The 19,624-nt window shown below is 39.9% G+C and overlaps 1 protein-coding gene across 2 annotated transcripts in view; it reads left to right on the top strand.

The window, feature by feature from the left end:
* Nucleotides 1–383: 383 nt before the first annotated feature.
* The window catches only part of Gpr156 (G protein-coupled receptor 156), a 68,049-nt gene continuing 48,808 nt past the window's right edge, over nucleotides 384–19,624 (top strand). For both annotated transcript variants that reach the window (XM_026396219.2, XM_026396208.2), the window contains exons 1-2: nucleotides 384–479; nucleotides 656–792. In XM_026396219.2, the coding sequence (XP_026252004.2) occupies nucleotides 384–479; nucleotides 656–792 (233 nt within the window). The remainder of the gene's footprint in view (nucleotides 480–655; nucleotides 793–19,624) is intronic.

The following is a 19,624-nucleotide window of genomic DNA, read 5'->3' as shown; positions in this document are numbered from 1 at the left end:
ACAGTTGCTTTCCTTTCTTCAAGGCCCAGCATGAGAGTATTTGGAACAGTGACCGCCCTCTGGTGGTGAGCCAGAATCATCACATTTTGTGACCTAATGGTTACCAAAATGTCCACTTTTGGCACACATAGTACACTCTAGCAGCAGGGGACCCATTGAAGGATGTCTGATGTTGGAGTATGTCTGATGAAGGAGCCTAATGAAGTAAGCCTTTGCTTCCATCCGAATTTGTTATTTATTCCGGATTTCAGCCAGAAGCCAGCTCCAAAATGGGGCTTCTGAAGAAAAGACTGGAGTTGCTTTTGTGTTTCAAAGGTCTGCCTCCCTTACCAGTGGATGACTAAGACTGTGAATAAGTACACACCAAGAGGGCATGTGGTGACATGGAGCCTGAAATAAACTGCTCTGAATTTTGTGACAGTTTTCCTGGCCAGGAGCTGGATCAGAGACCCCTTCATGATCTCTGCAGGACAACAATTGTAAGTGAGCAGTCAAGGGGCATCAGGGGTGCTCACATTATTGCTGTTGTTGGCAGTGAGGTGGGGGAGGAAGGAGAGAGGAGAAATGCCTAAGCAAGCACATGTATTTCCCAGCGTTGGTGCTGATCTGCAGAAGATCCTTCATTCCTAACAGCTTCTCTTTCCTCTGTCTTCAGACCTCTTCCCAGCATAGCAGTCAGACGGTCCCTTCATTGTCTCCTGCCCTCTTGGGTGTTATTTGGACTTTTCTCAGCTGTGGACTACTTTTGATACTCTTCTTCCTTGCCTTCACAATTCGCTGCAGGAAGAACAGGTAAGCAGCCCCTGGCCTTTGTTCATCGCCTATGGCCCAAACTGTGAAACCTAGAGTGCTAACATCATATTGGCACCACAAGCATCCAGCCAGTATCAGCAAAGCTTGTCTCCCACTGTGTGAGTCACATGAGAAGTTCCCTCTGAAATACTACTGTACCTGGTAGTACAATTCCCTGCTGAGCAGAGAAAGCTCCGCCCAGTATTGTACCAATTACTACAGTGAGTATCCAAAGAAGAGAATGAAAAATCTCTCTCCATATAGGAGGGATGGTCCTTCTAAGAAAATGAGGTATTTGTATGAAAAACAGAGACCCCCATAGATAAAATGTGCAAAACAATATAAAAGTGTATAGACTTCACAATGGAATCAATCTGGGTTAAGGTTTTCATAGAACAGTGGAGTTTTACCGCCTGGCTATTCTGCTAGACAGTTCTGGTGGGCTGAGACATCACTGGTGCATCAGGGTAAGCATCTCTGGTTCCCAAGCCTGGCAAAGGAGCAATTGGAGACTTGTCTGAAAGAACACACAGACTCTTGCCTTTACTAAGCTCTTTAATCCTTCCTTTGGGGCCCACCCCATCTCTCCTACCTCAACACTTACACCTTCATCTGGCCCCACTGTTCCAGTCTGTTTCTGGAGAAGCCCAGCTTCAGCCCTCTCTCCCTGCCATCCAGCTGACTTCTGGTTGGAGCCTATAATCAGAATTCAACCCCTCCCCAGAGGCCAAACTCATCCAGTCCCACTCGAGTCTCACATCTGGTAGTGATCAAGTGTATTGTACTCCATTGCCTATGATAGATTTGGCACTTAGATGAGGATCTGTCGGTTGTATTTATCTAGCAAGCATTTTGGGGTGCCACTTGCCATTTTAGGCACCACAGACAGGGAATTGCTAAGCAACATTGACCTGATTGGCTGGGTCAGCCTCAGCATGTGACATGTGGCACTCAAACTGGAATACACCCCCAAGCTTCCCCAGCCACTTTTCATTCTGTTTCTCAGACACACTAAGCTTACTCCCATCTCAAGGTCTTTGTGCTTTCTGTCCCTTTATTGTTCCCTCTGTCTGACAGTCTTCTCCAGATCTTCCTGTGGCCCATGCCTCCCCATCTTATAGGTCTTGGCTCTAGTGTCACCTCTTCAGAGAAAACTTCTCTGACCAGCTGTTGTAGTCAGCTTTTTCGCTTCTGTGACTGAAATATCTGACCAGAACAATTTTAGGGGAGAAAAGTTTATCACAGGGCTCTGAGTCCATAGAAGACCGGCTCCATTCCTTGGGGCTGAGTGGGGCAGAACATCATGGGGAAAGAGTGTGGCAGAACCTCATGGCAGAAGAGTGTGTCAGAGGGAACCCGCTCACACGATGATCAGGAAGCAGAGAGAGACTCCATTCACCAGATACAAATATGTACCGCAAATCTACACCCCTAGTGCCCCACCTCCTCCAGCCACACCCCACCAGCCTTCAGTTACCATTCACTTAATCCCATCACTGTCTGGGTTAAGGCTCTCGTAACCCAATCATTTCTTCTCTGAACCTTCTTGCATTATCTCACACATGAGCTTTTGGGGGATATCTCACATCCAAACCATAACACCATCTTATCTAAAGGAGCCTCTCTACCCAATGGCCACACCCAGCCCATCTCATTCCACATACCATCACCATGTTTTATTTTATGTAACTATCTGATATTACTGTGTTGATTGAATTGTCTGTTTTGTCAGTATCCCTTTCTAGAATGTAAAGCCTGTGAATACAGGGATCTTATCTATCATACTCACCACTTTTCCTCCAGCAATTAGAACAGATTCTGGAACATAATAGGTACTAAGTAAACAGTGTTCAGTAATCTTGAAAATAAGGATATTTAAATCCTAATATTGAGTGATACCAAGAAAGTGACTAGGAAAATCATTCATTTCAAGGTTAGAACAATAAAGGAACAGTCTCTTGAACTACAGCACATTTCATTAATGAAATTTAAACCTGACTGACAAATAAGAAAAAAATATTATCATTCCACCTATCATTTTTCTTCCAGCAAACTGGTAGTTTAAAGCACTCAGGGGCAAGCTCTCTCACAGTTAAAGAGAAAGACCTACACTGAGAATACCATGTCAATGCTTTCCAATTGTGCAAGTAATAGGTGGCTTAATGACTTCAGAAACTGAGTCTTTGCTGCACATGAAGTTGTATAGATGAATAAGCAGAAGAGACATTTGCCTTATATTTAAAAACTGCAACTGAATGTTGAAGAAAGCACGTATCAGAGCATATTTTTAATTTTAATGACAATATTATCTATTGGCAATAAATGCTCTAGGACCTATACTTGAGATTGATGGCTATAGAAGATAGGGGAGAGATTGAAGGCAGGGGTTGTAGCTCAGTGGTAGAGTACTTGCCTAGCACATGTGAGGCATTGGGATTGATCCTCAGCACCACATAAATAAATAAAAAAAGATATTGTGTCCATCTACAACTAAAGAATATATATATATAAAAAAAGAAAATCAGCTATCATTCTGGCTGTAAATAGTTGTGGATATTTACTGAGTGCTAATATTTTAATTGGGATATTTATTATTTTACTAATACTCACTAGAAAGTTAAATGTGTGTCAAGCATTAGAGCACCATCATATTTTTCTTCTAACCCATTATTTTTATACACAGTTTTACAGAATGCAAAGCTTGTCAAGCATTTGTATATCCTGTTAAAACAGAAAGCAGCTATAAATAGCATTAACATAAAAATATCTATTTTTCTTTCATTTTATTAAAATTTTGCTGCCTGTTGTCTTTGCAGTGGAAGCATGATTTGGCATAAAGAATAAAATAATAGGAGTCACTGTGAATAAGAATACATTTTGTAATTAAGGAACTTACAAGGTCAGACAGGAAATATAAAATAACTCATTTTCAAAAGTACTTTACTGAGCTACAAAATTTGTTCAAAGGTGCAGCATCACAGTTCAATGTTCAATGTCATTTAAGTTCTGTGGTCTCTAAATTTGTATGTGTGTGTGTACGTGTGTATGTATGTGTGTACTTTCTCAGGCATGCCTATGCTAGAGGAAAAAACCCTTTTGACAAAAAAAATGCAATAATATTTAAGTTCAGTTGCAGATCCTGCATTTTTGATAAAAATTTAAAAATGTAATCTACAACAGAAAATTAGTAAAAATATAAGAAATTTGAACAATCCTATCAATCAACTTGACCTAATTGGCATTTATGCAAGCCTTCACCCAACAACAGCAGACTATAAATTTCTTTTCAAGTACACATGGAACATTTACCAAGATAGAGCATATTCTGGGCCATAAAAAATGTTTCACTAAATTTAAAAGGATTCAAGTCATACGAAGTATGTTCTCTGAATACAATGGAATTAAATTAAAAAGCAATAACAGAAGAATCTCTGGAAAATTTTAAAATATTCAGGAGCTAAGTAGAACACTTAAAAAAAAAAAACTCATGGTCAAAGAAAAAACCAAAAAGGAAATTAGGAAGTATTTTGGACTGAATGAAAATGAAAAGGCAATATATCAAAATTTGTTGGGTGACTTTAAAAGGGGTACTATAGGGAAGATTTATAGCACTAAATTCTGAAGTATAGAAAGAAGAAAGGCCTCATGTCAATGACCTTACCTTCCATCATAGAAAAAGAAAAAAAATTAGAACAAATAAGTCCTAAACTAAATAGAAGAAAGGAAATGATAAAGATTAGTGGAAATTGATGAAATGGAATACAACATGAAAAAAAAAATCAGTGAAACCAGAAGTTGAATCTTTGTGAAGACCAATAACATCAACCACCTCTAGCCAAACTAATCAGGGAAAGAAACAGAGAGAAGGAGGAGAGAAGGAGATATAATTTCCCAAATAAGGAATGGGAGAAGTGACATCACTATAGATTCTACAGATATTAGAAGGGTAATAAGGTAATATTATGAACAACAATCTCTTTGAGTGGAGATTTTGCACTGGATTTATGGATTTGCTTATTAAGGGATGTCACTTCTAGTAGTAGGTTACAAAAGATTGTGGCTTCCACCTTGGATCTCTCTCACACCTCCACTTGCTCACAGCCATATGGTAAGCTGCCTGTGGAGAGGGCCGCATGACAAGGAACTGAAGTTTCCAGGCTGTAGCCTGTGAGTACCTGGGATTGCCAATATCCATATCAGTGAACTTGGAAATAGAGCTTCTAAAACCTGCTAACAGCAATGTGAATAAGTGTGGAGCAGCTTCTCCCCTAGTCAAGCCTTAAGAGGAGTTCAGCCATGGCTGCGATTATGACTGCATTCTGTGAGACCCTAAGCCAGAGGCACACAGCTAATGTGTGCCTGTAAAAATAATAATATGGAATTAAATTAAAAAGCAATAACAGAAAAATCTCTGGAGGAGCTAGACTCCCACCCTTTTAAAAAATGAAAATGAGGAAGAACTTCCTACTTCCTACCTCATTCCATGAGGATAGCAATATGCTGATATTAAAATCTAACAATAACATTAAAAGAAGAATGAGGAGGGGAAAAAACTCACAGGTGATATTCCTTGCGAACAAAGAGTCAAAATTCTAGCAAATTAAATATAGCTAAATATTAAAAAGATAATGCATTATGACCAAATGAAGTTTTATTCCAGGAATCCAAATTTTGTCTACCACCCAAATATTGATCAATATAATTTTACCATATTTACCACCTAAAAAAGAAAACTATATAGTTGTCTCAATACATGCAGAAAAAGCATTTGACAAATTTCAGCATCAATTCTGATAAGATCTCAACAAATTAGGAATAGGAGAGAGTTTCTTAAACCTCTCCCATAAAGATAAGGTGCGTCTGTGGAAAAATCTCCAACTATCATCATTTTTAATAGTAAAAGATGACTACTTTCCTGTTAAGATCAGAAAGACAAGATGTTCACTTTCAATGTTGCTATTAAACATTTTATTTCTTTTTATTACTTTAGAAGAGTAAGGCTCCTATTTTAATAAAGGAAGAACCAAAATATCTTTATCCTCAGGTGACCTGATTATCTACATTAAAAAAAAATCCAGCGGATTTAGTTACAGTGGCACTTGCCTGTAATCCCAGCGGTTTGGGAGGCTGAGGCAGGAGGCTTGCAAGTTCAAAGCTAGCCTCGGCAACTTAGGAAGGCCCTGGGTAACTTAGAGAGATCCTGTCTCAAAATAATAAATTAAAAGGGCTGGAGATAAGGCTCACTTGTGCCAGGGTTCAATCCCTGGTGCTCATACACACAAAACCCAATGGAATCTACTTACAACAAAACAAAACCAACCAAACAAACAACAAAAAACAACTGTTACAATGAACAATAACTTTAGCAAAGTTGTGGGATACAAGATCAATGTACAAAACTCAACTGTAATTCTATATACTAGGAACAGACCACTGAAAAATGAAATTAAAGGCAAGGCATTTATAATAGCATCTAAAATATGAAATATTTAGGGACAAATCAAAGAACTTTAGAACTTTGATGAGAGAATTAAAGGAAACCTAAGTGAATGGAGATAATGTGTCCATGGTTGGAAGCCTCCATACTGTTAAAACATCACTTCTCTCTTAATTGATGTGTGGACTCAACCCAATCACAGTCCCATTCCCCTCTTTGTACAAATTGACAAACTGATTCCCAAATTCACATGAATTTATGAGGGACCTAGAATATTAAAACACTTTTAAAAAAGAATAAAGGACTAGGACCACTTGATTGCAAGACTTATGCAAACCTAGAGTAATGAAGCAGTTTGGTGTTGGACAAAGGTAGACTTATACATTAACAAAAAAAAATAGACTACAGAAATAAACTCATGTATATATCAACTGATTTTCAGCCAAAGTGCAAAGGCAATCAATGCAAAAAAGGAAAATCTTCAACAAATTATGTTGGAACAATTGAATTTTCATATGCACAAATGAACTTTGATCTACATTTTGCATTATGTTCAGAAATTAATTCAAAATGGATCATAGACCTAACTACGAATCTTAAAACTGCAAAACTTATAAAGGTAAATATAGGAGGCAGATTTTGTGACCCTAGAATAATCAAAGATTTCTTAGATACACCACCAAAAGTATGATCCATAAAATAAAACATTAATAAATTAGACAATAAATATCAAAATCATGTTTTCCAAAGAATCTTAAGAGAATGAAAAGAAAGCCACAGACTGAAATAAAGTATTTGCAAATCATGTATCTGTTAAAATACTGATATCCATAATATTGTTAGCATATACTTCTGGTAAGAAAGTAAGATGGTGTAACTACTTTGGAAAGCAGTCTGAGAGTCTTTTAAAATCAACGAACATCTACCATAAAGAAATGGACTATGTGGGCTGTAGCTCAGTGGCAGAGCACTTGCCTAGCACGTGTAAGGCAATGGGTTCACTCCTCAGCAGCACCACATGAAAATAATAATAATTAAAATTAAAAAGTTAAAGAGTTATGAAGGTATGTCTGTACAAAGACTTGTACTCCAATGTTTTTTTTTTTTTTTTTTTTTTTTTTTTATTGGTCGTTCATAACATTACATAGTTCTTAATACATCATATTACACGGTTTGATTCAAGTGGATTATGAACTCCCGCTTTTACCCCGTATACAAATTGCTGTATCACATCAGTTACCCTTCCATTGATTGACATATTGCCTTTCTAGTGTCTGATGTATTCTGCTGTCTGTCCTATTGTCTACTATCCCCCCTCCCCTCCCCTCCCCTCCCCTCCCCTTTTCTCTCTCTACCCCTTCTACTGTAAATCATGTCTTCCATTTGTATTCTCTTGACTTACCCCTCCTTACCTCTTATATGACATTTTGTATAACCCTGAGGATCGCCTTCCATTTCCATGCAATTTCCCTTCTCACTCCCTTTCCCTCCCACCTCTCATCCCTGTTTACTGTAAATATTCTTCTCAAGCTCTTCGTCCCTACCCTGTCCTTGTTTACACCCCTTATATCAAAGGAGTCATTTGGTATTTGTTTTTTAAAGATTGACTAGCTTCACTTAGCATAATCTGCTCTAATGCCATCCATTTCCCTCCAAATTCTATAATTTTGTCATTTTTTAATGCAGAGTAATACTCCATAGTGTATAAATGCCACATTTTTTTTATCCATTCATCTATTGAAGGGCATCTAGGCTGGTTCCACAGTCTTGCTATCGTGAATTGAGCTGCTATGAACATCGATGTAGCAGTGTCCCTGTAGCATGCTCTTGTTAGGGCTTTAGGGAATAGACCGAGAAGGGGAATAGCTGGGTCAAATGGTGGTTCCATTCCCAGCTTTCCGAGAAATCTCCATACTGCTTTCCAAATTGGCTGCACCAATTTGCAGTCCCACCAGCAATGAACAAGAGTGCCCTTTTCCCCGCATCCTCTCCAGCACTTATTGTTGTTTGACTTCCTAATGGCTGCCAGTCTTACTGGAGTGAGATGGTATCTTAGGGTAGTTTTGATTTGCATTTCTCTGACTGCTAGCGATGGTGAGCATTTTTTCATGTACTTGTTGATTGATTGTATGTCCTCCTCTGAGAAGTGTCTGTTCAGGTCCTTGGCCCATTTATTGATTGGGTTATTTGTTATCTTATTGTCTAATTTTTTGAGTTCTTTGTATATTCTGGTTATTAGGGCTCTATCTGAAGTGTGTGGAGTAAAGATTTGTTCCCAGGATGTAGGCTCCCTATTTATCTCTCTTATTGTTTCTTTTGCTGAGAAAAAACTTTTTAGTTTGAGTAAGTCCCATTTGTTGATTCTATTTGTTAACTCTAGCGCTATGGGTGTCCTATTGAGGAATTTGGAGCCCGATCCCACAGCGTGTAGATCATAACCAACTTTTTCTTCTATCAGATGCCGTGTCTCTGATTTAATATCAAGCTCCTTGATCCATTTTGAGTTAACTTTTGTGCACGGCGAGAGATAGGGATTCAGATTCATTTTGGTGCAAATGGATTTCCAGTTTTCCCAGCACCATTTGTTGAAGATGCTATCCTTCCTCCATTGCATGCTTTTAGCCCCTTTATCAAAAATAAGATAGTTGTAGTTTTGTGGATTAGTTACTGTGTCCTCTATTCTGTACCATTGGTCCACCCGCCTGTTTTGGTACCAGTACCATGCTGTTTTTGTTACTATTGCTCTGTAGTATAGCTTGAAGTCTGGTATCGCTATACCGCCTGATTCACACTTCCTGCTTAGTATTGTTTTTGCTATTCTGGGTCTTTTATTATTCCATATGAATTTCATGATTCTTTTATCTATTTCTACAAGATATGCTGTTGGGATTTTGATTGGCATTGCATTGAACTTATAGAGAACTTTTGGTAATATCGCCATTTTGATGATGTTAGTTCTGCCTATCCATGAGCAGGGTATGTTTTTCCATCTTCTAAGGTCTTCTTCTATGTCTTTCTTTAGGGTTCTGTAATTTTCATTGTATAAATCTTTCACCTCTTTTGTTAGGTTGATTCCCAAGTATTTTATTTTTTGGGGGGATATTGTGAATGGAGTAGTTGTCCTCATTTCCGTTTCAGAGGATTTGTCGCTCATATACAGGAACGCCTTTGATTTATGCGTGTTGATCTTATATCCTGCCACTTTGCTGAATTCATTTATTAGCTCTAATAGCTTCTTTGTAGACCCTTTTGGGTCTGCTAGGTATAGAATCATATCATCTGCAAATAGTGATAATTTAAGTTCTTCTTTTCCTATTTTTATGCCTTTAATTTCTTTTGACTGTCTAATTGCTCTGGCCAGTGTTTCGAGGACTATGTTGAACAGAAGTGGTGAGAGAGGGCATCCCTGTCTTGTACCAGATCTTAGAGGGAATGCCTTCAATTTTTCTCCATTCAGAATGATGCTGGCCTGTGGCTTATCATAGATTGCTTTTACAATGTTGAGGTATGATCCTGTTATCCCTAATTTTTCTAGCGTTTTGAACATAAAGGGATGCTGTACTTTGTCGAATGCTTTTTCTGCATCTATTGAGATGATCATATGGTTCTTATTTTTAAGTCTATTGATGTGGTGAATAACATTTATTGATTTCCGTATATTAAACCAGCCTTGCATCCCAGGGATGAATCCTACTTGATCATGATGTATAATTTTTTTGATATGTATTTGAATCCGATTCGCCAGAATTTTATCGAGGATTTTTGCGTCAAGGTTCATTAGAGATATTGGTCTGTAGTTTTCCTTCTTTGATGTGTCTTTGTCTGGTTTCGGAATCAGGGTGATGTTGGCCTCGTAGAATGAATTTGGAAGTTCTCCCTCTTTTTCTATTTCCTGAAATAGCTTGAAAAGTATTGGTGTTAGTTCCTCTTTAAAGGTTTTGTAAAACTCTGCTGTATACCCATCCGGTCCTGGGCTTTTCTTAGTTGGTAGTCTTTTGATGGTTTCTTCTATTTCCTCTATTGTTATTGGTCTGTTTAGGTTGTCTATATCCTCCTGGCTCAATCTGGGCAGATCATAGGACTCAAGGAATTTATCTATGCCTTCACTATCTTCTATTTTATTGGAGTATAAGGATTCAAAGTAATTTCTGATTATCTTCTGTATTTCTGAAGTGTCTGTTGTGATATTGCCTTTTTCATCCCGTATGCTAGTAATTTGGGTTCTCTCTCTTCTTCTCTTCGTTAGCATGGCTAAGGGTCTGTCAATTTTATTTATTTTTTCAAAGAACCAGCTTTTAGTTTTGTCAATTTTTTCAATTGTTTCTTTTGTTTCAATTTCATTAATTTCAGCTCTGATTTTAATTATTTCTTGCCTTCTACTTCTTTTGCTGTTGTTTTGCTCTTCTTTTTCTAGGATTTTGAGATGAAGTATGAGATCATTTATTTGTTGGTTTTTTCTTTTTTTGAGGAATGAACTCCAAGCAATGAATTTTCCTCTTAGAACTGCTTTCAATGTGTCCCATAGATTCCGATATGTTGTGTCTGTGTTTTCATTTAACTCTAGGAATTTTTTAATTTCCTCCTTGATGTCTTCTAAAACCCATTGATCACTCAGCAACCTATTGTTCATTCTCCAGGTGATGCTTGCTTTTTCCTTTCTTCTTTTATCATTGATTTTCAGTTTCATTCCATTATGATCAGATAAGATGCATGGTATTATCTCTACCCCTTTGTATTGTCTAAGAGTTGCCCTGTGACATAGTATATGGTCTATTTTTGAGAAGGTTCCATGTGCTGCTGAGAAAAAAGTGTAGCTACTTGATGTTGGGTGGTATAGTCTATATATGTCAATTAAGTCTAGGTTGTTAATTGTGTTATTGAGTTCTATAGTTTCCTTATTTAACTTTTGTTTGGAAGATCTGTCCAGTGGTGAGAGAGGTGTGTTGAAGTCTCCCATGATTATTGTATGTTGGTCTATTAGACTCTTGAACTTGAGAAGAGTTTGCTTGATGAATACAGCTGCACCATTATTTGGGGCATATATATTTATGATTGTTATGTCTTGTTGGTGTATGGTTCCCTTGAGCAGTATGAAGTGTCCTTCTATATCCCTTTTGATTAGCTTTGGCTTGAAATCTATTTTATTAGATATGAGTATGGACACTCCTGCTTGTTTCCGCGGTCCATATGAGTGATATGATTTTTCCCAACCTTTCACCTTCAGTCTATGTATATCTTTTCCTATCAAATGCGTCTCCTGTAGACAGCATATTGTTGGGTCTTGTTTTTTGATCCATTCTACTAGCCTGTGTCTCTTAATTGGTGAGTTTAAGCCATTAACATTTAGGGTTATTATTGAGATATGGTTTGTTCTTCTATCCATATTTGTTTATTGATGTTACTAAACCTGATTTGTTATCCTCTATGACTACTTTCCCCCCTTTACTGTCCTACCTCCCATTGTTGGTTTTCAATTTTGTTTTCCATTTCCTCTTCCTGTAATGTTTTGCCAAGGATTTTTTGAAGAGATGGTTTTCTAGCTGCGAATTCTTTTAACTTTTGTTTATTGTGGAAGGTTTTAATTTCATCTTCTAACCTGAAGCTTAATTTCGCCGGATACACGATTCTTGGTTGGAGCCCATTGTCTTTCAGTGTTTGAAATATGTTATTCCAGAATCTTCTAGCTTTCAGAGTCTGTGTTGAGAGATCAGCTGTTATCCTGATTGGTTTACCCCTAAATGTAATCTGCTTTCTTTCTCTTGCAGCTTTTAAAATTCTCTCCTTATTCTGTATGTTGGACATCTTCATTATAATGTGTCTAGGTGTGGATCTCTTATGATTTTGCACATTCGGCGTCCTGTAGGCTTCTAGGATTTGGGATTCTGTCTCAATCTTCAATTCTGGGAAGTTTTCTCATATTATTTCACTGAATAGACTGTTTATTCCTTTGGAATGGAGCTCTGTGCCTTCCTGTATCCCAATGACTCTTAAATTTGGTCTTTTGATATTGTCCCATAATTCTTGGATGTTCTGCTCATGGTTTCTTAGCAGACTTGCTGAGCTGTCTATGTTCTTTTCCAGTTGAAATACTTTGTCTTCATTGTCTGATGTTCTCTCTTCTAAGTGATCTACTCTGCTGGTAGTATTCTCAATTGAGTTTTTAAGTTGGTTTATTGTTTCCTGCATTTCTAGAATTTCAATTTGTTTGTTTTTTATTACCTCTATCTCCCTGTGAAATTGATCTTTGACTTCCTGGATTTGTTTGTCAATGTGATCTTTCATTGTCTGATTTTGCTGTCTCATGTCTTCCTTGAGACTCCAGATCATCTGAAGCATATATATCCTGAACTCTTTATCTGATATTCCATCTGTTGCAGCTATTACCTCTTCTAAAGTTGAGTTGACCTGCATTGATTGTGGTCCTTTCTTTCCTTGTCTTTTCATACTGCCCGCGTTTCTTTCTGCTTGGTGCAACTGTTGTGTTTTGAAATTTACCCCCTATTTATTTATGTTGCTCTTGTATACTTGAAAAGTCTCCCTTGCAGGTGCGGGCGGCGGCTGTGCCCCTACTCCAATTGGGGTGACGTGTCTATCACGCTGGCGGCTCTCTGGGCCTGTTCCGGGAGTGGAAGGCGGCTCTGCTCTGTCCCTATTCCAATTGGGGTGTCGTGACTACAATGCTGGCAGATCGCTGGGCCTCTTCCGGGCGTGGGCGGTGGGCTTGGCTGGTGGGATTCCACCTAATGGCAGTCCCTAACCTCCCTGCTTGCTAATTAATGGCTTCTCTGAGGCGCCACGCCTTCTGTAGCTGCGGGGCAGGCCGCGCGAATCAGTTGGCCTGGATCTCCGGGGTCCTGCTGCTGGCTGTTTTGATGTTACAAGCTGTTGGAGAGTGGTGGTGTATTCTTCAGCTTTCCCGGATGGTGGCCACTGACTGCCTGGATGGAGTGTCCGCTGTTTTGATGTTGCACTCTGAAGGAGAGTGGTGGTGTATCCTTCAGCTTTCCCGGATGGTGGCCGCTGACTGCCTCGGTGGAGTGTCCGCTGTGGGGGATGGGACTGTACCGCTTTCTTCCCCTTCTGAGAACCCGAGCTCGGCCCAAGGGTCCGTGTGGGCTTGGCTGGTGGGATTCCACCTAATGGCCTTCCCTAACCTCCCTGCTTGCCAATTAATGGCTTCACTGAGGCACCACGCCTTCTGTAGCCGCAGGGCAGGCCACGCGAATCAGTTGGCCTGGCTCTCCGGGCCCTGTTGCAGGCTGCTGGGATCCCTGGCACTCTATCACTTTGATTCTTTCTGCTTGCCCCTCCCCCAGCGCTGGCTAGCCAGGTTTCCTTTTGGCTGCTACTGGGAGGAGGGGTTGGAGGTCAGGTGTCTCTGGTTTCCCCCTAGCCTGTATGGAGGCTCAGCTTGATACTCCCTCTCCCGGCAAGCCTAGGAGAGATTTTATGCGAATTCCCGCTGTCTGGGGGGTGAGCTGAATGACACCGACCTGTTTTGATGTCGCACTCTGAAGGAGAGTGGCGGTGTATCCTTCAGCTTTCCCGGATGGTGGCCGCTGACTGGCTCGGCGGAGTGTCCGCTGTGGGGGATGGGACTGTACCGCTTCCTTCCCCTTCTGAGAACCCGTGCTCGGCCCAAGGGTCCGTGTGGGCTTGGCTGGTGGGATTCCACCTAATGGCCTTCCCTAACCTCCCTGCTTGCCAATTAATGGCTTCACTGAGGCGCCACGCCTTCTGTAGCTGCAGGGCAGGCCACGCGAATCAGTTGGCCTGGCTCTCTGGGCCCTGCTGCAGGCTGCTGGGATCCCTGGCACTCTATCACTTTGATTTTTTCTGCTTGCCCCTCCCCCAGCGCTGGCTAGCCAGGTTTCCTTTTGGCTGCTACTGGGAGGAGGGGTTGGAGGTCAGGTGTCTCTGGTTTCCCCCTAGCCTGTATGGAGGCTCAGCTTGATATTCCCTCTCCCGGCAAGCCTAGGAGAGATTTTATGCGAATTCCCGCTGTCTGGGGGGTGAGCTGAATGACACCGACCTGTTTTGATGTCGCACTCTGAAGGAGAGTGGCGGTGTATCCTTCAGCTTTCCCGGATGGTGGCCGCTGACTGGCTCGGCGGAGTGTCTGCTGTGGGGGATGGGACTGTACCGCTTCCTTCCCCTTCTGAGAACCCGTGCTCGGCCCAAGGGTCCGTGTGGGCTTGGCTGGTGGGATTCCACCTAATCGTACTCCAATGTTTACAGTTCATATTTGCTATAACTAAAAAGTGGAAATAGCACAAATATTTGTCAATAGCTTAATGGATAAGCAAATTGCTGTATATTGCTGAGAATGCTACTCTGCAATAAAAGAATGAATTATTAGTACTTGGAATAACATGGATGAATTTCAAAATAATTCTGAGTGAAAGAAGCAAGGCAAAAAAAATTAACGTACTATGTAATTCCAAGTACATAAATTTCTAGAAAATTAAACTATTAAATTAAACTAAATTAATATGCAGTGAGAGAAAGCAGATCAGCAGTTGCCTGCAGGTAGGTGAAGCTGGCAAAGAGATTGGAAGGAGAGATTTCAAAGAGTCATGTGTAAACTTTTCAAGGTCATAAATATGTTTATGACTTGATTAATCACAAGTATATAAATTTCTTAAAACTTATTAGATCATGCATTTTAAATATGTATAATTTGTTGTATATTAGATATATTTCAATAAAGCTACTAAAATGTGTTTGAAATGTTCTTATTTTTCTGGGAAAGTTTTCAAGGGAAAAAATGTATACAACATCAGGTATCCTGAAACCCATCTAGTAACTTTGCTAGATATTAACAGTTGATATGAGAGAGTGTTTTCTTTTCCCTAGATTCTTCACGCAGGTGAATTAGGACCATAATGACTTAACTGTCATCCTTTTTTGTTAGGGGGGCATGTATACTGGGGTTGAACATGGGGTCTTTACCCCTGAGCTACATCCCTAGATATTTTTATTTTTATTTTGAGACACAGGGTCTTGCTAAATTGCCTAGGGCCTTTCTGAATTGCTGAGGCTGGCCTCCAACTCATGATCTTCCTGACGCTGGGATTACAGGACTTCACCACCATGCCCAGCTTAGGTCATCCTAACTGTGCAGATATTTCAGGAACAATGGGAAGCTCTCCTGGTGCCTCCTCTGAAATGCAGAGAGTAAGGGCAATGTAAGTCCTGCATTAACTAAACTTGTTCAGTAAGGTATTTTATTCTGAAACCTTATTTCACTATCACTTGTGATAATGATTGTTGATGGTCGTTGTTCCTGACATATAGTAACATCTCAGAATTAGAGATAAAATTTTGAAGTTCCTTAAATCTGGGATATTACTATCTGGGAAATTAAGAAGTCTGGTTAACAAAGAGTTGTGTAGGATATGAACTTTAGTTTTGCAAACTAACCTGTAACTGTCATGGTGTTAGCAAAAGACACAAGATCTCTGGGACAGAGACAAAGTACTTCATTTCTCATGACAGAAGCAGTATTCAGAGCTTCATGTTGGGTTTGTGCTGGTTCTCGGGTCCCCAAGTGTCAGGAGGACAATAGAGGATCCATGATGGATGCTAGCACACACAGTAGACTGCCATTCAAGGAGAGGAGCCCTGAGCCTGAAGGATTTACCACTTTATAATGAGTTATAACAAGCCTGCTTTTTTGTCTGCTGGAGATGTTACCTGATCCCTCAAGTTTGTGCCCTGCAAGCACAATCCTGAAAAAGTAGCCTAGCCTCTGGGCATACCAACTAGACTTTGCAGAGCTGCTCAGGGCTCATGATAGGTTGCCTCAACACTGGGAGTTCTGCACATAGGCATCTGCTACCTCTATCTGTACCCTGGCTGGAGGTGATAGACAAAGAACCAGATGCTGGTGAATGGCTAAAATGTGTCCAACCCTGCAGTCTCCTTGTCTACTACAACCTCTTCCTCAGGATCCTTTCACAGGCCTTTTATTGCATCAGGCAGAGATGAGTTTCACACTCTTGTGTACCCTGCTGTGTTTGCCTTCTCTGCCTTCGGAAAATCCAACATACTGCATGAGTCATGGTTCTCAAGCACGATATTATTGTACCCTTTTCAAATCTCTCTGGCTTCCTAGGTTTTGCATAATTGCCCTTTATTATCAGAATTCTCAAGATCTCCTCGATTTTCAAAAGAGTTAGATTCATCTTTATTCTTTCCATTCCTGAAAGCCTTATATTATTATTTGAGTGAGATTTATCTATCAATTTCAATAGTAAATATTTACTGAGCTCAATTCCTATGTGCTCAGGATCCTGTTTAAAATGTTATTTAGAGCTTTCTGAGAGTTTTAAATGCACCCCCTGGGTAGAAAAACATGAACAAATCAAAATGCATTTGGATTTTTTAAAAAATAGCTTTTTAAAAAAGAGTGCTTTGCTGCAGGGATAGGAGCTGTGCTCTTTTCATGTTGTTTCAGGTCTGTCGTCTTTGTGATTTTAGTAATTGGAGCTGAAAGAAATGTGACTGGGAAGAAAGGAGAGCAGTACTGATATATCTTAGCTAAGAGAAAATGTGCATTCTATTGTTCCCTACAAGGATTTCTGGGATCTTCTCTATTATCCCTGGTTTGATGGCTATTGACCAAGATGGAAGAAGAGGAACTACACAGTTCTAGAATAAATACCAGGCATATAGCTCAATTTGGGAACGGTTGCAGGGTCAAGGCCTTGATGAGATAGAGTAGCCAGAAGCAACTTCTGCAAGGCTTTCTCCAAAATGGTAGCTAGGGTCATAAAAGGAAAAAAAAAATGTACTCATCAATTTCAGAGAATTGAGCAGGGATCTAAGAACAGGTGGTGTATCATGAGGTCAGAAGCCATTGGTATGCAGGAATGGTGCAGGGAAAGAGGTGCAAAGCAGAAATGGGGTGGAAAGATGTAGCACTGTGAGCAGGAAGGAGGTCTTTCTTGGGTACTGGTTATGGGGTGGAATGTGGGTGAGTTGGCAGGAGTGAATGAGGCAGAGTCAGGGTTAATGTGTATGAGTGGTTTCAATATAGGGCTCTGAGGCTGTTTGTTCATCCTGCAGACAGACCTAGATGAATATCAGCTCTAGATGAAATGTCCACATCCTCTGTTACCTACCTAACATCATAGATAGACACAACAGTTACCCCATCACAGCTGATGGCACTTACTGAATTTGGAGGAGGGGGCTCTTATCTCCCTCACCAGATAATAAGCACCTTGAATTTATTCATCTTTGTGTCTCTATTGTGCCTGGATTTCAGTCTATTTCTTGAATGAACAAATTAACTGACCTAGAATATAATAGAGTATGATGATAAAGGTAGATCTTAGAAGACAGATGTGTTTATTCTTTAACTTGTTTAATATAGTAACATTCTACATGAAATCATGCCATAGTTAAGCAGTTGATTTCCACTGTTTTCTTTCTTCTGGTGGTTTCTACTTCCAGGAGCCCAAAGTATGACATCTAGAATTTCAGATTACCAGCCCTCTTGGTTGTGGCCCCTTATTTCAACTATCTTTTAATCTTGTCACACCATTGGAACCTGTCTGCTCTTGATACAAAACCACAGAGGTCTGTACTTTAAGATGGCCTTCTCATAATCTGGTTCTTACAAGTGTAACTGTTGTTTCAACAAACATTTATTGAATTGGTCAACAGTGTACCAGATAATGTTCTAGGTGCTGGGGTTATATTCAAGAACAAAATAGGAAAAAAAATCATTTCACTTCCATCGTAGACCTTGCTTTCCTAAAGAGTTAGCAGTCAATAAATAAAACATATGGGATGTTAGTGATCAAGACAGAAAAGAAAAATAAAATGGGGAAAGTGAATGAGGAAAATCAGGGTAGTAGTTAGATGCTTGACCAGGGAAGACCTTACTGAGAAGGTAACATTTGAGAATAGACCTGAAACATATAATAAATAGGTTATTAGATAAAGGCCATTCCAGGCAGAGGGCACATAAAATTCAAAGACCCTGAAGTAGGAACATACCTAGTGTTCAAAGAAATACAAGGAAGCCAGTGTGGTTGGTGCAGATTAAGTGAGGCAGAGGGTAGAAGGTGACATCAGAAAAATAAAGGTGGCCAGATCACAGGGCTCTCATAGGTCAATGTAAGGATTTGGGCTTTTACCCTGAGTGTTATGGGAAGCCATTATAGGGTCTGGAGCTAAGGACTGACATAACTTGACTTCCATTTAACAGGAAATCTAGGTGCTATTTTGTGAATTGAACTTTAACATCTTTATTTAACCTTAAATAAAGTCATCTCCTCGAGGTACCTTAATTCAAGTACTTGAATGGCTATAAGTGGAACCCAAGAAACCCTGGAAATGTTTGGAGGCGTCATCTTTGGTTCCCTACTGCTCATGTCTAATAGGTGAGCACCAGCTCCACCCCTTCCTAGGCTAAGGTTCCCTAACAGAGGAGAATGCACATGGACTCTTTCTGTGCTCTGTATTTGCTATAGGGATGCCATCAGGTTGGCAGCACACAGTAGAGGCTACCTCAAGGAGCAGCATCCTAATTTACCTAAGGAGATTCAGGAAGATTTAAGATTTATGATTATGCTGCCAGGTGTGGTGGCACATGCCCATAATCCCAGCATCTTGGGAATCTGGTTCTGGAAGTAATTGCTGGCAATGGCACTTCTTGTATATACTTGGAGAGAACATGAGCCACAGAGTAAAAACTGGAGCCAGAAAAATAAAGGGACTATCAGGTATTACTGAGTAAAGATTGGAAAGGAAGAAACAACGTTATTATCTGCAGATAATATTACTGAATGTATAGAGAATTCAAATGTATGTTCATATAAATTTTTAGAACAAATAAGTGACAAAGAATTTAGGGAAGGTGACAGAGACAGGGACATTATAGATTTTTGTTTGGATGGGTACCAGGGATTGAACTCAAGGGCACTCAAACACTGAGCCCCATACCCAGCTCTATTTTGTACTTTATTTAGAGACAAGGTCTCACTGACTTGCTTAGTGCCTCGCATTTTTTTAAGGCTGGCTTTGAACTTGAGATCCTCCTGTCCTAGCCTCCCAAGCTGCTGGGATTACCGGCATGTGCCACCATGCCTGGCGGCATAATCATAAATCTTAAATCTTCCTGAATCTCCACATGAAAACATACAGAGAAGGTACAGAGAAAACAAAAAACTTTGTAAGAAACAAAACAAAATCCACTTATAAGAAAACCAGATGACAGAATATTCCCGTGAACTTCAAAATAAAACCATCTGAGAACAGTCCACCAATAGCCACAAAGAGCTGTTATTCTTATCTATATAGGAGAAATAAGGGAGGGGCAGTAAACAGCTAACCATCCTAAGAAGAGAGAACCCCAAACAGTACAAAGCCTGGGGGTGGGGC

This window comes from Urocitellus parryii, chromosome 2 (genome assembly GCF_045843805.1).
Source record: "Urocitellus parryii isolate mUroPar1 chromosome 2, mUroPar1.hap1, whole genome shotgun sequence".
Taxonomy (NCBI): domain Eukaryota; kingdom Metazoa; phylum Chordata; class Mammalia; order Rodentia; family Sciuridae; genus Urocitellus; species Urocitellus parryii.
Note: the sequence above shows the minus strand (reverse complement) of the source record. Positions and strands in the feature narration are given on the sequence as shown.